The sequence below is a fragment of the Chiloscyllium plagiosum genome, chromosome 5 (assembly GCF_004010195.1).
Source record: "Chiloscyllium plagiosum isolate BGI_BamShark_2017 chromosome 5, ASM401019v2, whole genome shotgun sequence".
NCBI lineage: Eukaryota > Metazoa > Chordata > Chondrichthyes > Orectolobiformes > Hemiscylliidae > Chiloscyllium > Chiloscyllium plagiosum.
In genome coordinates, this window is record NC_057714.1 from 79221392 (window position 1) to 79244263 (window position 22872).

Below are 22872 nucleotides of genomic sequence, written 5' to 3' on the forward strand. Positions count from 1 at the left end.
AGGCTGCATTATTTTCTTAATGTTTGGACTGTGGACTTAAAAAAAGGAAGATACTACTTTTAAACATAGATGTTTGCTGGTTTAAAAATCATATTTGGTTGAGCACACTGAGTTGCCTACAGTATTGCTCTTGCTTGGAAAGAAAAGCAAAAAGTAGCTAAGTCCCCTGGCCCTGAATACTTGCATCCTAGGATCTTAAAGGAGATAGCTACTGAGATAATGGAAGTATTGGTTGTAACTTTCCAACAAATCCTCTGCTTTTGGTGAAGTACCAAAAACTGCTTATGTGACACTCTTTCTAAAAGGAAATGAGGCAAAGAGCAGAAAACTATAGGTTGATTAGCTAAACATCACTTGTTTAAAAAAAATCAGAATCAATTATTAAGGAAGTAATAGCAGAACATTTGAAAAGTCATAATTTAATCAAGCAGAGTCAGTATGACTTTATGAAATAGAAGCCATGTCTGACTAATTTACTTGAGTTTTCAAGGAAGTCTCAACTAGAGATGGATAGAGGGGAGCCTGTTGTATTTGGACTTCCAGAAGGTGTTTGACAAGATACCTCACAAATGCTAAGTCATAAGATCGAGACCCCACGTGTTGGAGGTAGTACATGGATAGAGAATTGGCTAATGTCCTGGAAACAGTGAGTGGGAATAAGAGTTCTTCAGTTTGATGATTTTTGTGACCAGTACTCCACATGAAGCAGTGCTTAGATTGCATCTGTTTACAACAAACAACTTGGAAGAAGGAATTGGATGTACCTTAGCCAAATTTGCAGATGGTACAAAAATAATTGGCAAGGCAATTTGTGAGAGGTACACACACAGTTTGCAGAGAGATGTTGATCAGTTAAGTGGACAAAACGTTGGCAAATGGAGTACAACATGGGAAGTTGTGAGATTGTACATTTTGGAAGGGAGGAGAAAAAACAGTAAATGGAGAAAAAATTCAGCAAGTTGCTACACAGAGACTTGGAGGTACTTATGCATGAAGCACACAAAGCTATCACAGGTGCATAGGTAATCGGGGAAGGCTATTGGAATGTTGACCATGATTTCAAAGGATTGGAATATAACAGTGGGCAAGTCTTACTGCAACTGTACAAGTGTTGGTGAGACCACATCTGGAATACTGTGAACAGTTTTGATCCTCTTAATGAAATGAAATGAAAGGATCATTTTCTCAGAGGCAGTTCAGAGAAGGCTCACTAGGATGATCCATGGTATGGAGAGATTGTCTTATAAGCAAATATTAAACAGTTTGGGACTCTACCCATTGGAATTTAGACAAATGAGAGGTGGTCTAATTGAAATTTATAGAATTCTTAAAAGGTTTGACAGGGTAAATGTTGAGAGGATTTTCCCCTTATGGGAGCGTCGTGGACTAAAGGGCATAGCATCAGAATTAAGGACAACAATTTAAGACTGTGATTGGGTGGAATTTCATTTCTCAGAGGGATGTGAGTATCTTGGAACTCCTTGCTGCAGAGAGCTGTGGGCAGAATCTTTGAGTATATTTCAGGTTCAGACAGACAGACACCGACGGACACCGACCGACAGACAGACCCGCCTGCCGTGGAGCGGGTGTGAGGTCCTGTTCCTGTTTCTAATGCTCTGCTTGAATGTAAAACTAGACACCACAAAGCCTGAATGAGGAGGATAACAGTTTGGCTATAATGTTTTGGCTGGCTTCAAACTAGGGGACTATGGCTTGTATAGAGCAAATGCAGCCGAGGCAAAAAACTGCCTGCAATGTAATGGCACAGTGGTATTGCCACTGGATTAGTAATCCAGAAATCCTGGTCATGTTTTGGGGATGACATTTTCATGGCAGATGATGGAATTTGAATTCAGTAGAAATCTGGAGTTTTAAAAAGTCTGCTGGTGACCACAATTGATGTCCTTTAGGGAAGGAAACTTTTCTGGTCTGGCCTACATGTAACTCCAAACCCGCAGCAATGTGATTGATCCTTGACTGTCCTCTGAAATGGACTAGCAAGCCATTTAGTTGTAGCAACAGCTACAAAAGTCTCAAAAGTGGATGAACTGCCTGACATTGATTAACATGCTGGAAATGGCAACTTCAAGCTCAGCTGTGTTGATCCTGCAAAGTCCTCCTTACTAACATTTGGGAGCTAGCGCCAAAATGCAAGAGCTGTTTCAGAAAGTAGGTAAGCAACTGTTTGACATAGTCATACACTCAGAATTATATCTTACAAGCAATGTGCCAGACAACACCAACGCCCTTTGTCTATGTCCTGTCCCGCTGGCAGACAGACACAACACGGATGATGGCACAGTGGTATGTCAGCAGAAAGTTGTTTTGTTTTGGGTGTTCTCAATATTGATTCTACATTTCATATAGTTTCATGGCATTGGGTTAAACCTGGACAAGGAAAACCCCTTCTGATTTCTACACGCTATAACCCTGCTTTGACTAATGAATCAGTACTACTTCATGTTGAACACAATTTGGAGGAAACACTGAAGATGGTAAGGGCACAGAATGTACTCTAGGTGGGAGACTTCAATAGCCATCATTAAGGTGGCTCAGCAGTGCCATGAATGATTGAGTGGGTTGATTCCTAAAGGAAGAGTGGGTCAACAGCATTACTACTTACTGAGGTTGTTGACACCTAAAGGGATATAGCTGTTGGGTCTGTAACAGGTAGTAAGGGAACCAGCAAGAGGGAAAAACACACTTGACGTCATCCCCTTCAATCATCCTGTTGCAGATGCACCTCTCCATGACAATGCTTTTAGGAATGACCACTGCACAAGTCTTGTGGTGACTAAGTCCTGTTGTCACATTGAGAATACGCTACATTGTGGTGTGTGGTACTATCACCATGCTGAATGAGATAGCATTCAAATAGATCTATTAACTTAAGACTGTGTATCCATGAGGCACTGTGGACCATCCGTTGCAGTGGAATTACACTGACACAATTTGCAACCTCATAGCCTACTATATTCCCTACTCTATTATTGCCATCAAGTCAAGTGATTAACCCTGGTTCAATGAAGAGTGCAGGAGGGCAAGCTAGAAATGGCACCAAGCATACCTAAGAATTAAACAAATAACTGCAGAAGCTGGAAATCTGAAATAGAAACAAATTGTTGGAGAAATTTAGGTAAATTTCAGCATTGCATCTTGTATATGGTACACACACTGCTGCCATTGAGCTTTGATTGAGAGGGGATTGAATGTTTGTGGATGTGCTACTAAGCAGCCAGGCTACTATTTCCTGGATGGTGTCAAACTTCTCAAGTATTTTTGGTGGCACATTCATCCAGGGATGTGGGTAATATTCCATCACATTCCTGAATTGTGCCTTGAAGATAGTGGATAGGCATCGGGATTCAGGAAATAAGTTACTTGCAGCAGGATACCTAGCCTCTGACCTTCTCTTGTAGCCGCAGTATTTGCATGACTAATTCAGCTCAATTTCTGGTAACCCTCAAGACGTTGATCATGAGGGATTAAGTAATGGTAACGCCACTGAATGCCAAAAAACAATAGTCAGATTCTCTCTTGTTGCAAATGTCATTGCTGGCCACTTGTCAATTCAAAATGGATATTGTTGCGCTCTTGCTGCATTTGGGCATGGACTGCTTCAGTATCTGAGCAGTCAAAAATAGTACTAAATATTGTGCAATCATCAGATATTCTCACTTCTAACTTGACAAGGGCATGAAGATCATTGATTTAAAAAGCTAAGGACACTTAAATCTAGGGCAGTACCCTGAGGAATTTCTGCAAAAATGACCTGGAGTTAGAGATCTCCAACAGTTACAACTATCTTTGGGCCAGGAATGAGTCGAAGGAGTAAAGAGTGTTCACCTGAATTCTAATGACTCTAGTTTTACCCTAGCTTCTTGATGCCACATTCAGTCAAATATGACTTTACCCTGGAATTCAGTTCTGTGTTTGTACCAAGACTATAATAGGATCAGGAGCTGAGTGGCCCTGGCAGAACCTAAACTGAACATTATTAAGCAGGTTTTTGCTTAGCAAGTGCTACTTGATAGCATTGTTGATGACAACTTCCATCGCTTTACTGGTAAACAGGGAAAAATTGAGGAGGTGGTAGTTCATCAGGTTGGATTTGTCCTGCTTTTGTGTACACAATGTATCTTGGCAACTTGCTACATTGACAGGAAGATGCAAGTGTTGTAGCTGTAGTGGAACAGCCTGGCCAGAGGAACAACAGAACAAGTCTTCAGTGGTATTGGCAAAATGTTATCAGGGCCTATAGTATTTGCAGAATAAGTACTTTCAGCTACTTATGATATAAAATGGAGTGAATCAAATTGGCTGAAGACTGGCATCTGTGATGCTGGGGTCATCCAGAAGGGTCTGCAATGGATCATCCACTCATCACATGTAGCTGAAGATTATGGCTAATATTTCAGTCCTATCTTTTACACTGATGAGCTGGGTCCTCCCATTATCGAGGGTGAGAGTATTTATGTGCGGACTGTTCCTCCTGTGAATTGTTCAATTGCCTACTACCATTCATGACTTGCTATGGCAGGCTTGCAGAGCTTCATTCTCACCTGTTATGTAATTGCTTAGCTCTGTCACTCACTTGCTTATGCTGTTTGATATGCAAGTAGTCCTGATTTGTAGCTTCACTAGATTCTTGGTTATAAAAATAGTATCTGCTTGAGAAACTCAGGTTCCATCTGTGGAGGGAAAGAAGAGTTAACATTTCACGTCCAGTGATCCCAGTAATGGGACTTGAACCTGAACACTACCATTGCACTATAAGAGCCTTAGTCATGGTTAGCAGAATTCAAAATTGCACAGGAATACCTCCATCACCTTAACCAATCAGCCACAAGTTCACAGAATCATAGAATCCCTACATTGCAGAAAGAAGACATTCAGTCTATTGAGTCTGCACTGACCCTCTGAATACCACCCCAGAATCCTACCCTATCCCGTGACCTCACACATACGGTGGCTAATGCACCTAGCCTACATCCCGGACCTGCAGACAATTTAGCTTGGCCAATCCACCTAACCAGTTCATCTTTGGATGTGGGAGGAAACCGGAGCATCTAATGGAAACCCAAGCAGACACTGGGAGAATGTTCAAACTCCACACAGTCACCCAAGGCTGCAATCAAATCCAGATCCATGGCACTGTGAGGCAGCAAAGCTACCCACTGAGGAACAGTACACATTACAACTTGCAATTGTATAACAGCTTTAATATATAAAATGTTCTGAAGCACTTTACAAGTTGAAATACAAAGGCTAATGAAGTAAAGGCACAGATTGAGTTAATAAAATAGTGTGCTATTCTAATTTACTATTAAAATTATGCATATTGTGAGAGCTTTTACTGTTGATGTGATTTAAGATGGGACTTTCAGACAGTATAGAAAAACGTGCCATGAATGGTGAAGGGAATACAAATGTACTAAAAACTAATGCCAGAGGACCAAAGTATGCAGGAATTTGTGTAAGTGTAGGTAAGTTGCAGAGGGAGGGAATTAATCTATGGATGAGTATAAAAATGAGGAGGATTCAAAATTTACTGTATTGGGTAACACAAACACACTCTAAATTAGTAAAGAATTGATTGGGACCAACATTTTTTTTCTAAGCTGCATGACTTCTCTTCTGGATTCACCTGCGGACTGTTTTGTCTTAATGACCTCTGCACTTGACTTTTAAGTAATTCAAGGATTCCAGACCTGTCCATTTAAACTTTACAAAGTGCGAAGTCTCAAAAGCTTCTGCAGTGTAGAACAGGGCAGATAACAGATATCTCAAGGCATTCCACCATCATTGACTTTGCTTTGTAGAACAGTAATTCATTCAAATTAATATTTGCAACTGTTCTATTTTGATTATGCTTAGGATGATTGAATACAGCTATTTTGGTCACATTCATCTTAACAGAGTGATATCTTGAAGCAGCAAGATCTTCTTAACCAGGGGATAGAGGTAGGTGTCCAGAACTGCTACAGTGAACCAGGTAACCAAAAATCTCAAATGCAGTGTCATAAAAATGAATGAAAGAAATGAAAGGGATAGTACCAATGTGAATATAAATTAGTTGAGGAATAATAAATAGAGTAAAGGTCATTGGTATTCTTCGGGTTGGAAGAAGGTCTTTTAGTGGGATGCTTGTTTTCCTTGACACAAGTGTATAAATGATCTAGATGCATGCAGAGGATATTTTCAAAGTTGCAGACAACATAAAACTGGGGAATTGTAAACTGTGAGGTGGACAGTGTAGAATATCACAAGGATATTGACATGGTGGTGGAGTGGGAGGATTTCCGACAGATGAAGTTCAATACAGCGACGTGTGAGGTGATTTACTTTTATGCAAAGAACATAGACAGTATAAAATAAAAGGTACTACTGTAAAGGATTTGCAGGAGCACAAAGACTTGGCTGTATATGTGAAAATAGAAAGTGCTGGAGAAACTCAGCAGGCCGCATCTGTGGAGAGAGAAATGAAGTTAATTTAACTGAGTCTGATATGCCTTCTCTTTTGAAAAGGCAGGAGATTGGCAATAAATTAAAATGCTGAGAAAGATAGTTTGGACACAGAGTTAAGTAGTCTTCTTCTGCACTGTAACAATTGTGATTCTAGGATACTTGGAATAGATGACTTGTATTATGAGGAATGGTTGGACAGGTTAAGCTTGTAGCTGCTGGAGTTTAGAAGAGGAAGAGGTAACTTGATGAAGTACATGAGTTCCCCAGGGATCTTATGAATGTGGAATATGATATTTCATTTGTGAGAGAATCTAGATTTAGGACTTACATTTTAAAAATAATAGCTTGCCCATTTGAAGCAGAGATTAGGAGAATGGTTTTTCTCACAGAAGGTCCTGAAGTTTTGGAATCAAAGGGTGATGGAAGCAGAGACCTTAAAGTTGGAGGCAGTTAGATTCCTGAAAAGTAAGTGGGAGAAAGGTTATTGACATAATGAGATCAGATATGATCTTATTGAGTGATGGGGCAGGCATGAGCTATTTAGTGCTGCATGGACTACTGCTGCTCTTGAGTTGAATGTTCTTATGCTCATATATATCTTTGTACTATATGGAGATTTGTGTGACATATTCTGAGTAGACTGACTAGATTAAGAAGTTATTTAGATGTTTACTAACATAATTTGTTCACGCGTATCTGTACTTTTTCTTTCACATAGGATGGGTAAGAAACAAAAGAAGGAAGTTGAGGCATCTCCAAAAGATGCGGTAAGTTACTTTTTAAAATATTAATGTCCACAAAACTCAGTGAAATATTTCATATCTTGACTAGTCTTTGCAAAAATATTTGATTTAGCAAAGTATGATTAGGCATAAATCCACATTTTATTTGAACTTTTGTTTCACAAAAGTTAAATTCTGGATTAAATTTTGCTGTATCGAAAATTCACTCTGCATTTGTTTGGTTATGAACAGTGTAAGTAGCAAGGGACTTGATAAAGACTTGCCAAACTCTACTATTCATCCCTCTGGCTGGAAAGGGTCCTTTTCTATTAATGCTTAAATTTGTTTTTATTGCCTAAAAAGTTTTAATCTGCTATTAGTTCCATCTATGTTAAATTCTTTTTCAAAAACCTCATATGGAGCTTTATTAAGTTCCAATAGCAACATACCTTCAAATTGTTTTTGGACTACATAGTTGATTTATTAAAGTTTTCAGTCCCTTTTTTTACCTTGGCTGTGCCTAAGGGACTGACTTGTATGTGGGGTGTTGAGGCGGTGGAGCCCCTAGAGAGAATATTGTCCACTAGATAACCTGAGTCAAATAAATTACATAGGGAATTCCATAGTTTTTAGATCTCGGCTGATTTTTTTTTAGGCCTATCGATTCAGCAGATAACATCCTGACACATTGTCTTTGGTAATTTTCCTCACCAGCCTTTCAGCTGCATTTGTCTAATTCATAAGACAATCCACAAACATAGTTTTAAATTATAGGAAAACATAAGGAACAACAGCAACGAGCACTGTGTGTTCTCTTTTCTGAACTCCGAAAATACTTTGATTCTGTCAGCTGTAAAAACTAATTGAATATCTTCAACTTTGACTGCCCTCACAAATTGTTTGCCATCCTTTGCCTATTCCAAGATAACATGCAAGCCATGGTGCTCACCAGTGAAACTACCACAGACCTCATTTTGATGAAAACTGTCTTCAAATAGCCCCAGCCTCCTTCTCCATTCTTGCTCCTTGCAATATTGTACAATACCTCCAGAAAATTACCCACAGGCCTTAGGATAATATAGAGAATTGATAGAAAAATGCTCTACACCATCAATCCAAAATGACTCCAAATTCATTAGTTGAACTTCAGTATGTGCCCACTTACTCAAAATCTGAGCTCTAAGTTAGTCAATTCCTTCTGCAAGGCTTATCAGAAAATGCGCTTTTCTCTAAATAACTAGTCAACAAGATCCTCATCTGAAACTCCAACAACACAACACCTCCCCATTTGATTAAAATCAATATTGAGATCCTAGAAAATGTGTACCATTCACCATATCTTAGGAGCCTCCTCTTGATAAAGGCACGCGTATATGACAATTTATTGTTACTTTCAAATGCCAGCTGAGCCTTTTGCTGACTGGGCAAATAAATATTTGATGATCAGGACCTCTAATATGGGACTAAGGTCATGGTTTACAAGACAATAGTAAACTCTGAACTCTTGCATGTGGTGAAAACTTGGACAACCTGCAGGATACATCTCAAAGCATTGAAGAAGTACCATCAGTGATGCTTTCTCAAGATTCTCCAAATTGAGTAGAAAGAAAGGCAGTCTAATAGTAGCATCTTCTTCTAAGGCAACAAAACAAATTGCTAATTACATAAATTCAGCTGTGCTGGCTGGGCTAATTTGTTTGTACATCTGACACTTCAGACTTCTGAAGAAACCTCTCTACTTAAAACTCAATCGTGGCTGGAAGCTCTCTGCATAAATCACCAAATACCACCTGTCCATATATGGCAGATTCTGCAGATCAAGCAATAGATTTAGATATCTCTCAACTAACACTACCTCTAAGCTGTGTTACTGCAAATAGCAATTGAACTTCTAATGCCAAATTGGTTCCAAAAGTCATAACCCACATGGACCTTGGAAGTCCATGCAGACGATTAAAAAAAATTAGTGAGAATACTGCTCAGAATTCAAATTGCAAAAGAAACACATCATCCTCAATCCTTTGGGACTGCCTTATAAGAATTTATGCAAAGTAGTTGACACCTTTAACAAAAATAATGCCAAGAGTCTTCACAAATAGGAATACTAAATGGAAATGCTGTAGAAAGGTTAAACATTTGACTCCAAATCTCACTGCAGTTTTGATGGAGGCTTGACCACTGGATTTGAATGAGGGAGGAGAGGTGGGAGTAGAATGCCCAATGAAATGAAATCAGTGGGTTGAATTTTATTGGTAAAAACAATGACTGCAGATGCTGGAAACCAGATTATCGATTAGTGGTGCTGGAAAAGCACAGCCGTTCAGGCAGCATCCGAGGAGCAGTAAAATCGACGTTTCGGGCAAAAGCCCTTCATCAGGAATACAGGCAGAGAGCCTGAAGGGTGGAGAGATAAATGAGGGGGGTGGGGGTGGATGCTTCTGATGACCAGGGAGTCCAGAACTCAGAGGCACAGTCCAAGGATACAAAGTAGGCCATTTAGGACTGAGGTAAGGAGAAATCTCTTCAGCCAGAGAGTGGTGAGCCTGTGGAATTCTCTGTTACAGAAAACAATTGACACCAATACATTGGATGTTTTCAAGAAATAGTTAAATATGGTTATTCGGGCTATAGCGATTAAGGAGTATAGAGAGAAATGGGGTACCGAGTTGAATGATCAACCACAATCACATTGAATGATCAAAGGGCCAAATGGCCTAATCTTGCTGCTATGTTTTACCTTTCCATGTTCAATTTAAATGGATTCCTAGTTCAGCCTCAGCAGGAGTATTCAGTTTTCTTCCCTTCTGCAGGTCACACTTAAGGCAGGATGTGAAGATATTAGAAAATGTGCAGGCAAGATTCACAAGAATGGTTCTAGGGATGGGAAACTTCAGTTGTGTAGATTAATAGGAAAAATTGGGACCAATTTCCTGGTTGAATAAAATATTAATTTAACTTGGTGGAGGTGTTCCAAATCATGAGACAAATCTGAACAGAGTAGATAGGAGGTGGTGATCACATAGATGAAGGATTGAGAACAGATGGGCACAGATTTAAGTTAATTGGTGAACAAAGCATAAGGAAAAGCTTTTTCACACAGCGAATGGTTGGAATCTAAAAAGCACTACCAGAGTATAGTAGAGGCAGATTCAATTCAGGCATTCAAGAGAGAATTGCATTATTATCCATCAAGGAGGCTACTGGGAGAAGCTGGGAAGTACTATTGGTGATCTGCTCCTTCACAGAGCCAGCATATCTCTGATCCACTTAAAGTATGCTTCTGAAATTCAATGCTGAACCTCTGGCTGCACTGTCAACTATTATTTTTAAGATGCAGCAATGAAACTGTGTGCTCATGGGAACATATCCAGCTCATGGACTGAACCAGGCTTCACCTCTGGGGTGTCTGCTCGCTGTCATAGCACACTGACTCTGAACCAGTCTGAGTTCCTGGTCAATGGTAACTCCTAGGATGTTGACAGCCATTGAATATCAAGGGGCAGTGATTAGATTGCCAGTTATTGGAGATAGCCATTGCATTGTATTTGTGTGGCATGAATTTTACTTGCTACCTGTCAGCCTGGGCCTGCAATATTGTCCATGTCTTGTTCAACATGGATTGCTTTAGTATCTGAGGAGTTGTGAATAGTGCTGATCATTGTGCACTCACCAGTAGATATCTCCACTTCTGACAATAGACAATAGACAATAGGTGTAGGAGTAGGCCATTCAGCCCTTCGAGCCTGCACTGCCATTCAATATGATCATGGCTGATCATCCTTAATCAGTATCCTGTTCCTGCCTTATCTCCATAACCCTTGATTCTTTGAGAGCTCTATCCAACTCTTTCTTCAATGAATCCAGAGAGTGGGCCTCCACTGCCCTCTGGGGCAGAGCATTCCACACAGCCACCACTCTCTGGGTGAAGAAGTTTCTCCTGAGCTCTGTCCTAAATGGTCTACCCCGTATTTCGAACGTATGTGGGGAGTTCCTGGACTAGGGGGAATAGGACAGTGTCGCGGTAGGTAGAGATGAGTTCAGTGGGGCAGGAGCATGCTGAGACAATGGGTCGGCCAGGGTGGTCAGGCTTGTGGATCTTGGGAAGGATGTAGAACCGGGCAGTGCGGGGTTCCCGGACTATGAGGTTGGAAGCTGTGGGTGGGAGATCCCCTGAGGTGATACATGAGGTTCTGTATGGTCTGGGAGATGATGGTTTGGTGATGGGAGTACCTGGTCAGGTCCACGCCCCCCTATGACCACCCTCCCATCCTGGATCTCCACACTGTCTGTTCCCTTTGCTTCTCCAAACCCTGACCTCCCCCACCCCAACTTGTCAGAAGTGTAAGAACATTTGTTTTCCAACTCCTTTCAGTTTTGCATTTTCTTATCAGACGGGTGCATTACAGGCTGGCCAGCACTTATCGCCTAACCCTGGTTGCCCTTGAAAAAGTGGTGGTGAACTGCCTGCTTGGACTTCTGCAATTCATCGGCTGCATATAGACCACAATGCTGCAATGTAGAGATGCAGGTGTACTGGGGTGGACAAAGTCCAAAGTCACACAACACCAGGTTATAGTCCAACAGGTTTATTGAAAATTACAAACTTTAGGAGCACTGCTCTTTTGTCAGGTGAGGTCAATTCTCACTTCATGTCACTTCTCACAATGCTGCGAGGGCAAGAATTCTGAATCTTGATGAAGATTGCACTGGACTTGAAGTGTTAATGCTGTTTCTCTCTCAACATATCCTGCCAGATTTGCCAAGTCTCTCCAGCATTTCATGCTTCAGATATCCAGCATCCGCAGTATTTTCCTTTTATTTGAATCTTTGTTTGTTTTCTCATTGACCTTCCTTGTACGGTAAGGTCATGGTTGAGCTGTTTGTTAACAATTCCACTTTCAGTTCCATTCAGAGCTGTTCTGAACATTGAGAGGAATAGGTCTTCTAAACAGGTTTTTCATCTAGTTTGATAGGTAATGCATGCAAAATGGACATTACACCAATGATGTTTATTAATTTCTTGCAGTGATCAACTATTTAAATATACTCACAAACTCTACTGTCTTCAACAGTTTAATTCACTTATTATTGAGAGCAAAAATGTACAGACTGTAGTTCTTATGCTGGATTCACCAGAGGATGAAATTTTGCTTAAAGCATGTGAAGCCATATACAAGTTTGCCGAAAAAGGTTAGTTTAATTTAAATTATATTTATTATATCACATGATGTTAATATTGCATGATCTGGTCACATAATGATATCATTTAGAATACTTTATCGTTGCATCGTTGTTGCATTGCTTTTATAGAATTAAACATCAATTAATACGTTTTAATTTTGATATTTCTTCAAAAGGTAATATTTGCATGTATATCTGAAATAGTGGCATTGTTGTAGTTGTAGTAATGTGTAATTTTGTGTAAGATTCCTTATGAGGTTTGTCATCAGCTGCTTTACCCTGTACGACTTCAATTTCTTGAAGGTTGTTAGAACTGCACTCACTGCAAGGACTGTGGATGCTGGAGTTCAGAATCAAAAAGTGTGGTGCTGGAAACGCACAGCCGCCGCGACGTTGACCATCTCAACCTATCCACCCCTCCCACCCAATTCAACCTCTCTCTTTCACAAAGCGCAGCCCTCCATTCCCTCCACTCCAACCACAACCTCATCATTAAATCAGCGGACATGGAGTGGGGTGGGGTGCAGTGGTAGTTTGGTGCACCGACCTCTACACCACTGAAGGCAGGCGCCAACTCAAGAACATCTCCTCCTACTGCCCCCTTTATAACCACCTCACCTCTCCTCACCAAACCATCATCTCCCGGACCATCCACAACCTCATATCTTAGGGGCTCTCCTATCCACAGCCTCCAGCCTCAGTCCCACAGTCCCGTACCATCTAGTTCTATCTCTTACCCAAAATTCACAAACCTGACTGCCCTGGTCGACCTATTGTTTCTGCTTGTTCTTGCCCCACCAACCTTATCTTCTCGTTTCTTGACATTGTCCTGTCTCCCTTGGTCCAGGAGCTCCCCACATACATTCGGGACACCACCCACGCCCTCCACCTCCTCCATGACTTTCGTTACCCCGGCCCCCAATGCCTCACCTTAACTGTGGACATCCAGTCCAAGATACATCCACCCGCCATGACGAAGACCTCCAAACTCTCCGTTTCTTCTTTTGCCGCTGACCCAACCAGTAGCCCTCCACTGACGCATACATTTGGCGGAACTTGTCCTCACCCTCAACAATTTTTCCTTTAAAACTTCCCACTTCCTTCAGACCAAAGGAGTAGCAATGGGCATCCAGATGGGCCTCAGTTATGCCTGCCTCTTCGGATACGTGGAACAGTATACATGGGACAGTCTATCTTCCGCACCTACTCTGGCAACTTTTCCTCTGCTACGTGGATGACTGTATTGCCATCACCTTGTGCTCCCATGAAGAAGTTGAACAGTTCTTCAACTTCATGAACACCTTCTACCCTGACCTCCAGTTCAGTTGAATCATTTTGGACACCTCCCTCCCCTTCCTGGACCTCTCCGTCTCCAGCAACTGATTCAACATGGACATCTACTTCAAACCCACCAACCCCCGCAGCTACCTGGACTACACCTCCTCCCAGCCTTCCTAATGTAAAAGTGCTATCCCTTACTCCCAATTCCTCTGCCTCCACAGTATCTGCTCCCAGCAGTAGTAATTCCACTCCAGTTCATCCCAGATGGCTTCCTACTTTAAGGATTGTGATTTCCCCTCCCAGGTGATTAACAATGCTCTCCAGCGCATCTCCTCCACTTCCTGCACCTCCACCCTTGAGCCCCACACCTCCAACTGCAACAAGGATAGAACCCCCCCCCGACCTCCCCTTCTACGTCTGGATACAGCGCATTATCCTCCGCCATTTCAGCCTCCGACAATAAGACCCACCACCAGTGATATATTTCCCCCCCCAGCCCTACCGGCATTCTGCAGAGACCATTCCCTCAGTGGCTCCCTCATTAGGTCCACTCCCCCCACCAACCCAATCTTCCACTCCCAGCACCTTCCCTTGCCACCATAAGCAGTGTAAAACCTGTGCCCACACCTCCCCCACCACCCCCACCTCCATTTAAGGCTCCAAAGGATCTTTCCACATTCAGCAGAGATTTTCCTGCACCTCCAGACACCTCATCTACTGTAAAAACAATGACTGTAGATGCTGGAAACCAGATTCTGGATTAGTGGTTCTGGAAAAGCACAGCAGTTCAGGCAGCATCTGAGGAGCAGTAAAATCAACGTTTTGGGCAAAAGCCCTTCATCGGGAAGGGCTTTTGCCCGAAATGTCGATTTTACTGCTCCTCGGATGCTGCCTGAACTGCTATGCTTTTCCAGCACTACTAATCCAGAACCTCATCTACTTTGTCTGTTGCTCTCATTGTGATCTCCTGTACATTGGTGAGACAGGACACCAACTCGCAGAATGTTTCAGGGACATACACCAAACAGCCACTCTGCCTTGTAGCTGACCATTTCAACTCCCCATCCCACTCCCCCAAGGACATGCAAGCCCTGGGCCTCCTCCACTGCCAAATCGAAGCCACTTGATGTCTGGAGGAAGAACGCCTCATCTTCTACCTTGGGACCCTCCAATCACACAGCATCAACGTCGACTTCACCAGTTTCCTCATCTCCCCTCCCACCACCCTATCCCAGGTCCAGCCCTCCAACTTGGCATTGTCATGTTGAGCTGTCCTACCGTCCATCTTCCTTCCCACCTATTCACTGCACTCTCTGTTCCATCCTATCCCTATCACCTCCACCTGCATCTACCTATTGCCTTCTCAGCCCCCGTCTCCAACCCCCACCTCCACATTCCTGATGAAGGGCTTATGCCCAAAACATCAATTCTGCTGGTCCTCAGATGCTGCTTAACCTGCTATGCTTTTCCAGCACCACATTTTTCGACTCATCCAGGCAAGTGGAGAGTTATTCCATTTCACTCCAGACGTGTGCGCTATAAATGGTGGATCGGATTTGGGAGTCAGGGGATGAATGATTTGCCACAGCATTCCTAGTCTCTGACTTGTAGCCATAGTATTTACATGGCTAGTTGAGTTCATTTTCCAGTCAAAGTTAACACCCAGGATGTTGGTAGGAGAGATCCAGCATTGGTAAAGTCATTGAAAGTCAATCTATAATGGTTATATTGCCTAGCACTTGAGTGGAATGTATGTTGGTTGCTGCTTGTCAGATCAAACCTCTATATTGTCCACCTCTTCTTGCATTCTACTTCAGTATCTGATAAACAACAAATAGTAAAATAAAACAGAATGGTGGATTATGGAGATCTGAAACAAAAACAGAAGTTGCTGTAATTCATCAGTAGGTCTGGCAGCATCTCTGGGAGAAAGTTAATGGGTCAAACCTGATGACTCTTCACCTGATGTAGAGTCATTGGATTCGAAACATTGAGTCTGTTGAGCATTGTGCAATCATCAGTGAATCTCCCCACTTCAGACTTATAATGGAGGAAAGAACATTGAAGCAGCTGAAGATGTTTGGTCCTAGGATACTAACTTGAGGAACCCTTGCAGAGACACCCTGGGGCTGAGATAACTGATCTCCATCAACTAGAACGATCTTCCTTTATGATAGGTATGATTCCAACCAGCTTCTTGATGCCACACATGGTGAAATGTAGTGTTGATGTCAAAAGCAGTCATGCCCACCTCACCTCTGGAATTCAGCTCTTTTGTTCATATATGAACAAATGCTGTGCTGATATCAGCTGAATGACCCAGGTAGAACTCTATAGACCAGGTTTTTTCTGAGCAAGTGTTGCTTGAAAGCACTGTTGATGATCCCTTCCATCACTTTACTTATGATCAAAAATAGGCTGACTGGGCAGAGTTGGATTTCACCTGTTTGTTTTTTTGTGTAAGTGATAGAGCTGGGAAATTTTCCATATTGGCATCTAGATGCCAGTATTGTAGCTCTACCGGAACAACTCGGATAGAGGCTAGTTGTGGACAACAAGTTCAGTACTATGGCCAGAATTTTGTTGGGAAGGAATCGCAGGAATTCTGAAAGAATAGTTAGCAGATGATTTAGATATGGCATTAAATACCATTATAGTCATAGAAGATGGTAGAATTACGGCACTTAAAAGGCATCTGGATGGGTACATGAATTGGAAGGGTTTAGAGGGATACGGGCCAAGTGCTAGCAAATGGGACTAGATTAGGTTAGGATATCTGGTAGGCGTGGACGAGTTGGACCGAAGGGTCTGTTTTCATGCTGTATGTCTCTGACTCTGTGGTGGAATATTGAAAGCAGAGAGACAGAGTGGTTCAAAATGGAACATGAAAAGAGAATTCTGAAGGAGTACATGATACTGATGATGAATCTGAATTGTATTGGTCACAAAGGATTTTAGTCCTGTGAATCTCCTTATAGTCAAACTGCAAGCACTGTAGAACAGATTTATAAAAACATTATCCTGATTCATCAAGTATTAAATACTGCTGCAACCTTATAAATGTAAAAGTGCTACTTACTTTTAAGTTTAACAATCAAAACACTTTGAGGTCACTAAATGGTGTTGTCATTTCATGTATAATACCTGGGGCAATGTAAGTGATTCTCCAGTTTAAAATCTCAATGTTGTGTCAATCTTCTGTGTCAAGGCTTCAAATGAAACTTTATATGGAGTATGTTAAAGCACTTAGTTTTGGAAAGTCAGTGGATCTGTAATTTATACAAATTTACATGATTGTAAACCTCTTAAAACTTGGTGCTTCAAATCAGAATGTTAGAACAAAATACAAAGAGTTGGACAGCACACAGGAACAGGCCCTTCAGGCCTCCAGGCCTGTGCCGATCATCATGCTCTAATTAAACTAAAAAACAAACTTTTTTTTCTGCCTTTATTTGGCCATATCCCTCTCTTCCCTCCGTATTCATGCAACCATCCAGATGCCTCGTAAATGTCACCAATATGCCTGCTTCCATCCTCTCTTTCGGCAGTATGTTACAGGCTCCTACCACTCTCTGCATGAAAAAATTCCCTCGCACATCTCCCTTAAATTATTCCCCTCTCACCTTGAACCTGTGCCTCCTTATAATTGAAACTTCAACCCTGCAAAAAAGCCTCCGATTATCACCCTATCTATGCCTCTCATAATTTTGTAGACATCTATCAGGTCTCTTCTCAGCTGCTGTCTTTCCAGCAATCCTCATCGTTTTAACCTTTCCTCATAGCCAATGCTCTCAAGAGCAGGCAGCATCCTGGTGAATCTTCTCTGCACTCCAAAGCTTCTACGTTCTCCTGATATAGTGGCAACCAAAACTGCACACACTACTCCAAATGTGGCCTAACAAGGTTTTATATAGCTGCGACCTGGTTTGTCAACTCATATACTCCATGCCCCAGCTGATTGAAGGCAAGTAGGCCGTATGCCTTCTTAATCACTTTGGCCACCCGTGTTGCCACTTCCAGGGAACTGTGGACCTGCACACCCAGATCCATCTGCATATTAATGTTCCAAAGGGTTCTGCCATTTACATTATATGACATTAAATTTGATCCTCCAAAATGCATCACCTTGTATCAGTCTGGAATAAACTCCACCTGCCATTTCTGTGCCCGAGTCGCCAATCTACCTATAACCTGTTATATCCTTTCACAATCTTTGGCACTATCAGCAACTCCACCAATCTTTGCGTCATCTGTAAACTTCCTAATCAGACCACGCACACTTTCCTCCTGATCATTTATATATACCACAAACAATAGAGGGCCTTTGACTGATCCTTGTGGAACACCACTAGTTGTCAGTCTCCAGTATGAAAACGACCCTTCTATAGCTATCCACTATCTTCTATGACCAAGTCAGTTTTGTAACCCTCAAGGAGAAAGTGAGGACTGTAGATGCTAGAGAGTCAGAGTCAAAAGGTGGTGTTGGAAAAGCACAACCAGTCAGGCAGCATCCGAACTGCTGTGCATTTCCAGCGCCACCCTTTTTGAACTGTGTATCCTTTTAGCCAGCCCATCCTGAATCCTAAGTGATTTTAGTTTTTGTACCAATCTGTGGTGTGGGACTTTGTCAAATACCTTACTAAATTCCATATAAACTACATCCACAACCCTTTTCTCATCAATTTTCGTTGTCACCTCGAGAGTCAGAGTCTTACAGCACAGGGACATGCCCTTTGGCCTAAACTGGTCCATACTGACCAAAATATCGGTCCACGCTAACCCCATTTCCCTGCAATTGGCCCATATCCTTCTAATTCTTTCCTATCATGTATTTGTCCAAATGCCTTTTTAAATGTTGTTAATGTGTCTGCTCAATCACTTCTTCTGGCAGATCCCTAGGTATACCACCTCTTGTGTTTTTTAAAAAAAAAGTTGCCACTCATGTTCCCTTCTATTCTTTCCCCTCTGATTCCAGCCTTGGGTGGGTGCGTGACTTTTCTCTAGGTGCTCCGGTTTCCTCCCACAGTCCAAAGATGTGCAGCTCAGGTGAATTGGCCATGCTAAATTGCCCATAGTGTTAGGTGCATTAGTCAGAGGGAAATGGGTCTGGATGGGTTATTCTTAAGAGGGTCGGTGTGGACTTGTTGGGCTGAAGGGCCTGTTTCCACACTGTAGGGAATCTTTTTTAAAAAAAACAAATACCAAACTTCAATCCAGTTTGCATTTAGTATATTGGCAATCTTAAAAGCCAATGATACAATCCAATGCTTTGGGGGTATAAGACCAGGGAAAATTGAACAGTTGAGAGGAGAACTGCCAAGCTACCAGCATGTATATAGACTGCCTGAAAAATAGCTGTCTTAGAAGTACCTTTATCGATCAGTAACCTATGAAGCAGAATCCCCAAGAAAAAGAAAAGAAGACCAAAATACAGAAGTGAATCTAAAGCTGCTTAGTTAAAAGTCACACAACACCAGGTTATAGTCCAACAGGTTTAATTGGAATCACTAGCTTTCAGAGCGCCGCTCCTTCATCAGGTGACAACCACCCAGTCCAACACCGGCATCTGCAAAACCTAAAGCTGCCTTGTTTTTGAGATAAGTTTTGTTTTGTAAATCGTAATCGGGAGTTTTATTATAAAAGAGAAGGTAAAATATAGGTTAGAGTAAGGAATTGTAAATAGTTGTTAATTATCCTCATGCTTTAAGAAATAAAGTTGTTAATTTTTACTTTAACTAGTTATTGACCTATTGAATTTTCAGATTACTGCATGAGATAAATCTTTTCTGTGTTACTGGTTTTAAATTGAGCAGGAGAGTTTACCCCATGTCGTAACAGAAGGAAGATGGACAGGTCTAGAGGGTGGTGCCGAGTTGGAAGCTTGGGAGTGGGATAAGGTACAGGGAGGTGCAATGAGGAAACTGGTGAAATCCACATCGATCCTGTGTGGTTGCAGAGTCCCAAGGTGGAAGATGAGGCATTCTTCCTCCAGATGTTGGGTGGTTAGGGTTCGGTGATGGAGGAGGCCCAGAACCTGCGTGTCCTTGGGGGAGTTAGTGTTTGGCCACGGGAAGGTATGATTGGTTGGTACGGGTGTCCCAGAGATGTTCTCTGAAACGATCCGCAAGTTTGCATCCTGCCTCCCCGATGTAGAGGAGACCACATTGGGTGCAATGAATGCAGTAGATAACAGGTGTGGAAGTACAGGTAAATTTCTGTCGGATATGGAAGGATCCTTTGGGGCCTTGGATGGAGGTGTGGGTGCAGGTTTTGCACTTCTTGCGTTGGCAGGGGAAGGTGCCAGGATGGAGTGTTGTGGGGGTGGGGTGGGGTGGGGAGGTGGTTTGGTGTGTGGGAGCATGGATCTGACAAGGGAGTTGCAGAGGGAAAGGTCTCTCTGAAACACAGATAGCAGTGGGGAGGGAAATATGTCTCTGGTGGGGTCTGTTTGTAGGTGGTGGAAATGGCGGAGGATGATGCGATGTATCTGGAAGCTGGTGAGGACCATGGAGTTCTATCCTTGTTGTGATTGGAGGGCTGGGGTTCAAGGGCAGAGGTGCGGGAAGTGGAGGAGATGCACGGGAGAGCATAGTTGACCACGTGGGAGGGGAAATTGCAGTCTTTGAAGGAGACCAATATATCAGCCAAATACCTCTTAAAAAATGTAATCAGGCTGGTGAGACATGACCTTCCTCCTAAAAACCATGCTGGCTGTCAGTAACTAGTCTATTTTCTACTAAATGTGCATATATCTTGTCCCTCAGTACTGAAGTGGGAGATGGCACGGGCAGAGTGACACTAGGCATACAGACATACAAGATGGCTGCTGAGTCATCAGTTGGCCATTGACACATAAGATGGCCACTAGACAACAATATGGAGAGAAACAGTAGAGCAAATACAGACACTGCCTGGGGCCACCAGAATGCCAGCATAATGCACTCACAACCTAGTTGATTAGTTTAAGGCAGGTGGGGGAAGAGAATACACATGAGTAACGTATACTGCCCACTGAAGTGTGTGGGTCCAGCCAACACTTTTTGATAGAAATGCTAACAGCTTGATACAGACTCAATACGAAGTGCTAATAGCCAGGGTTGCAGTAATTGTCCTTCACTGGAAGAGTGATTAGTACCCATTAATATAGCAATGGACTTCCGTGCAGACATTGGAACTAACAAAAGCTGTGCTGGAACTGACAATGACTGTGTCGAAACTATCAACGATTCTGCAATGAATACTATAAACAAATTATGTCACAAAGACAATAATCTCATCGCTGACCTATTGTATCACAAGATGTATACTAGTGAGAGAGGGTCATGTCTTTTTGTGGCTAGTTGGTGTTCATGTATCCTGATGGCTAGTTTTCTACCTGTTTGTCCAATGTAGTGTTACAGTCCTTGCACGGTATATTGTAAATGACGTTAGTTTTGCTCATTGTTTGTATAGGGACTTTCAAGTTCATTAGCTGCTGTTTTAGTGTATTGGTGGGTTTGTGGGCTACCATGATGCCAAAGGGTCTGAGTAGTCTGGCAGTCATTTCCTGAAGATCATCAAAGACACCAGCTAGCCACAAAAAGACATGACCCTCTCTCACTACTATCCTCGCATACGGATGAGGAAGGACACCACTTCGACTGGGACAATACATCCATCCTAGTACAAACCAAACAAAGACAGGCATGAGAATTCCAACTGGAACTCTCTCAATAAACATATCAAGTTAGACCCCATCTACCACCCCCTGAGAAAAGGAACAGCAAGTGACTTCACCACAGGAAATGACATCACCTACCCAAAGAAACCCAAGTGTATAAATAGAAAGCAGGAATTTTCAGGTCCACTGAAGATGTTATCTAGTAGAGTAATGAAACGTCTGGAAATGAACCTTTCAGCTCAGCAAGCAAACCTACATCCAAAATGAAACAATATCTATATATCCCCATGAAATTCTATGTATGCCAAAATAACGAGGTAACCATAATGGGCAATGACCTCATAAGAGAATATAATGTTCTAATTGATTGCGCAAAAGGGAAATTGATTTGGCCCAGGCAGGACGGTTGAAAGACTGAGATTGGGAAACTTACAAGTCACCTTGAAACTGTTAAAGTGGCTACAGTCACCAGTAGGGACTTGAACCTCGCAAAGGGGGGATTTGGAGCCATTTGTTCCTCCATCCCTGGAGTGTGAGCAGAAATAAAGTTAGATACAGGTCTAGTTAACATAGACCCAATAAGGGTTCTCAGACCAGAGCATAAGCCCCACTGGCAATACCCAATAAACCCGAAGCACAAAAAGCAGTTGTGGAGATAGTGAAAGGACTAGTGAAACAGGGAATCCTGAAAGAAACCACAAGTACAACTAATTCCCCAACATTGCCAGTACTAAAGCCTGAGGGGAGCTACAGGCTCATCATTGATTATACAGGACCAAATGAATTAACACCACCCATGCCCTCCACCTCCTCCATGCGGGACACCACCCACGCCCTCCACCTCCTCCATGATTTTCGCTTCCCCGGTCCCCAACGCCTTATCTTCACCATGGACATCCAGACCCTGTACACCTCCATCCCCCATCACGAAGGACTCAAAGCCCTCCGCTTCTTCCTTTCCCGCCGTACTAACCAGTACCCTTCCACTGACACCCTCTTTCCAATCCTCCCACTTCCTCCAAACGAAAGGAGTAGCCATGGGCACCCGCATGGGCCCCAGCTATGCCTGCCTCTTCGTAGGATATGTGGAACAGTCCATCTTCTGCAGCTACACTGGCACCACTCCCCACCTTTTCCTCCGCTATATCGATGACTGTATCGGCGCTGCCTCGTGCTACCACGAGGAGGTTGAACAGTTCATCCACTTTACCAACACCTTCCACCCTGACCTCAAATTCACCTGGACCGTCTCAGACTCCTCCCTCCCCTTCCTAGACCTTTCCATTTCTATCTTGGGCGACCGAATCAACCGACTCCCACAGCTACCTAGACTACACCTCCTCTCACCCTCCCCCCTGTAAAAACGACATCCCATATTCCCAATTCCTTCGTCTCCGCCGCATCTGCTCCCAGGAGGACCAGTTCCAAAACCGTACAACCCAGATGGCCTTCTTCTTCAAGGACCGCAATTTCCCCCCAGACGTGGTCGACGATGCTCTGCACCACATCTCTTCCACTTCCCGCTCCTCCGCCCTTGAGCCCCGCCCCTCCAACCACCAC

The 22872-nt window shown here is 42.7% G+C and overlaps 1 protein-coding gene across 6 annotated transcripts in view; it reads left to right on the forward strand.

Moving 5' to 3' along the window:
- Positions 1 to 22872, forward strand: part of armc3 (armadillo repeat containing 3) — a 201039-nt gene that overhangs the window by 29411 nt on the left and 148756 nt on the right. For all 6 annotated transcript variants that reach the window (XM_043690445.1, XM_043690444.1, XM_043690441.1 and 3 more), the window contains exons 2-4: positions 5878 to 5964; positions 7187 to 7235; positions 12263 to 12380. In XM_043690445.1, coding sequence (XP_043546380.1) covers positions 7188 to 7235; positions 12263 to 12380 — 166 coding nt within the window. In that variant the 5' untranslated portion in view covers positions 5878 to 5964; position 7187. The remainder of the gene's footprint in view (positions 1 to 5877; positions 5965 to 7186; positions 7236 to 12262; positions 12381 to 22872) is intronic.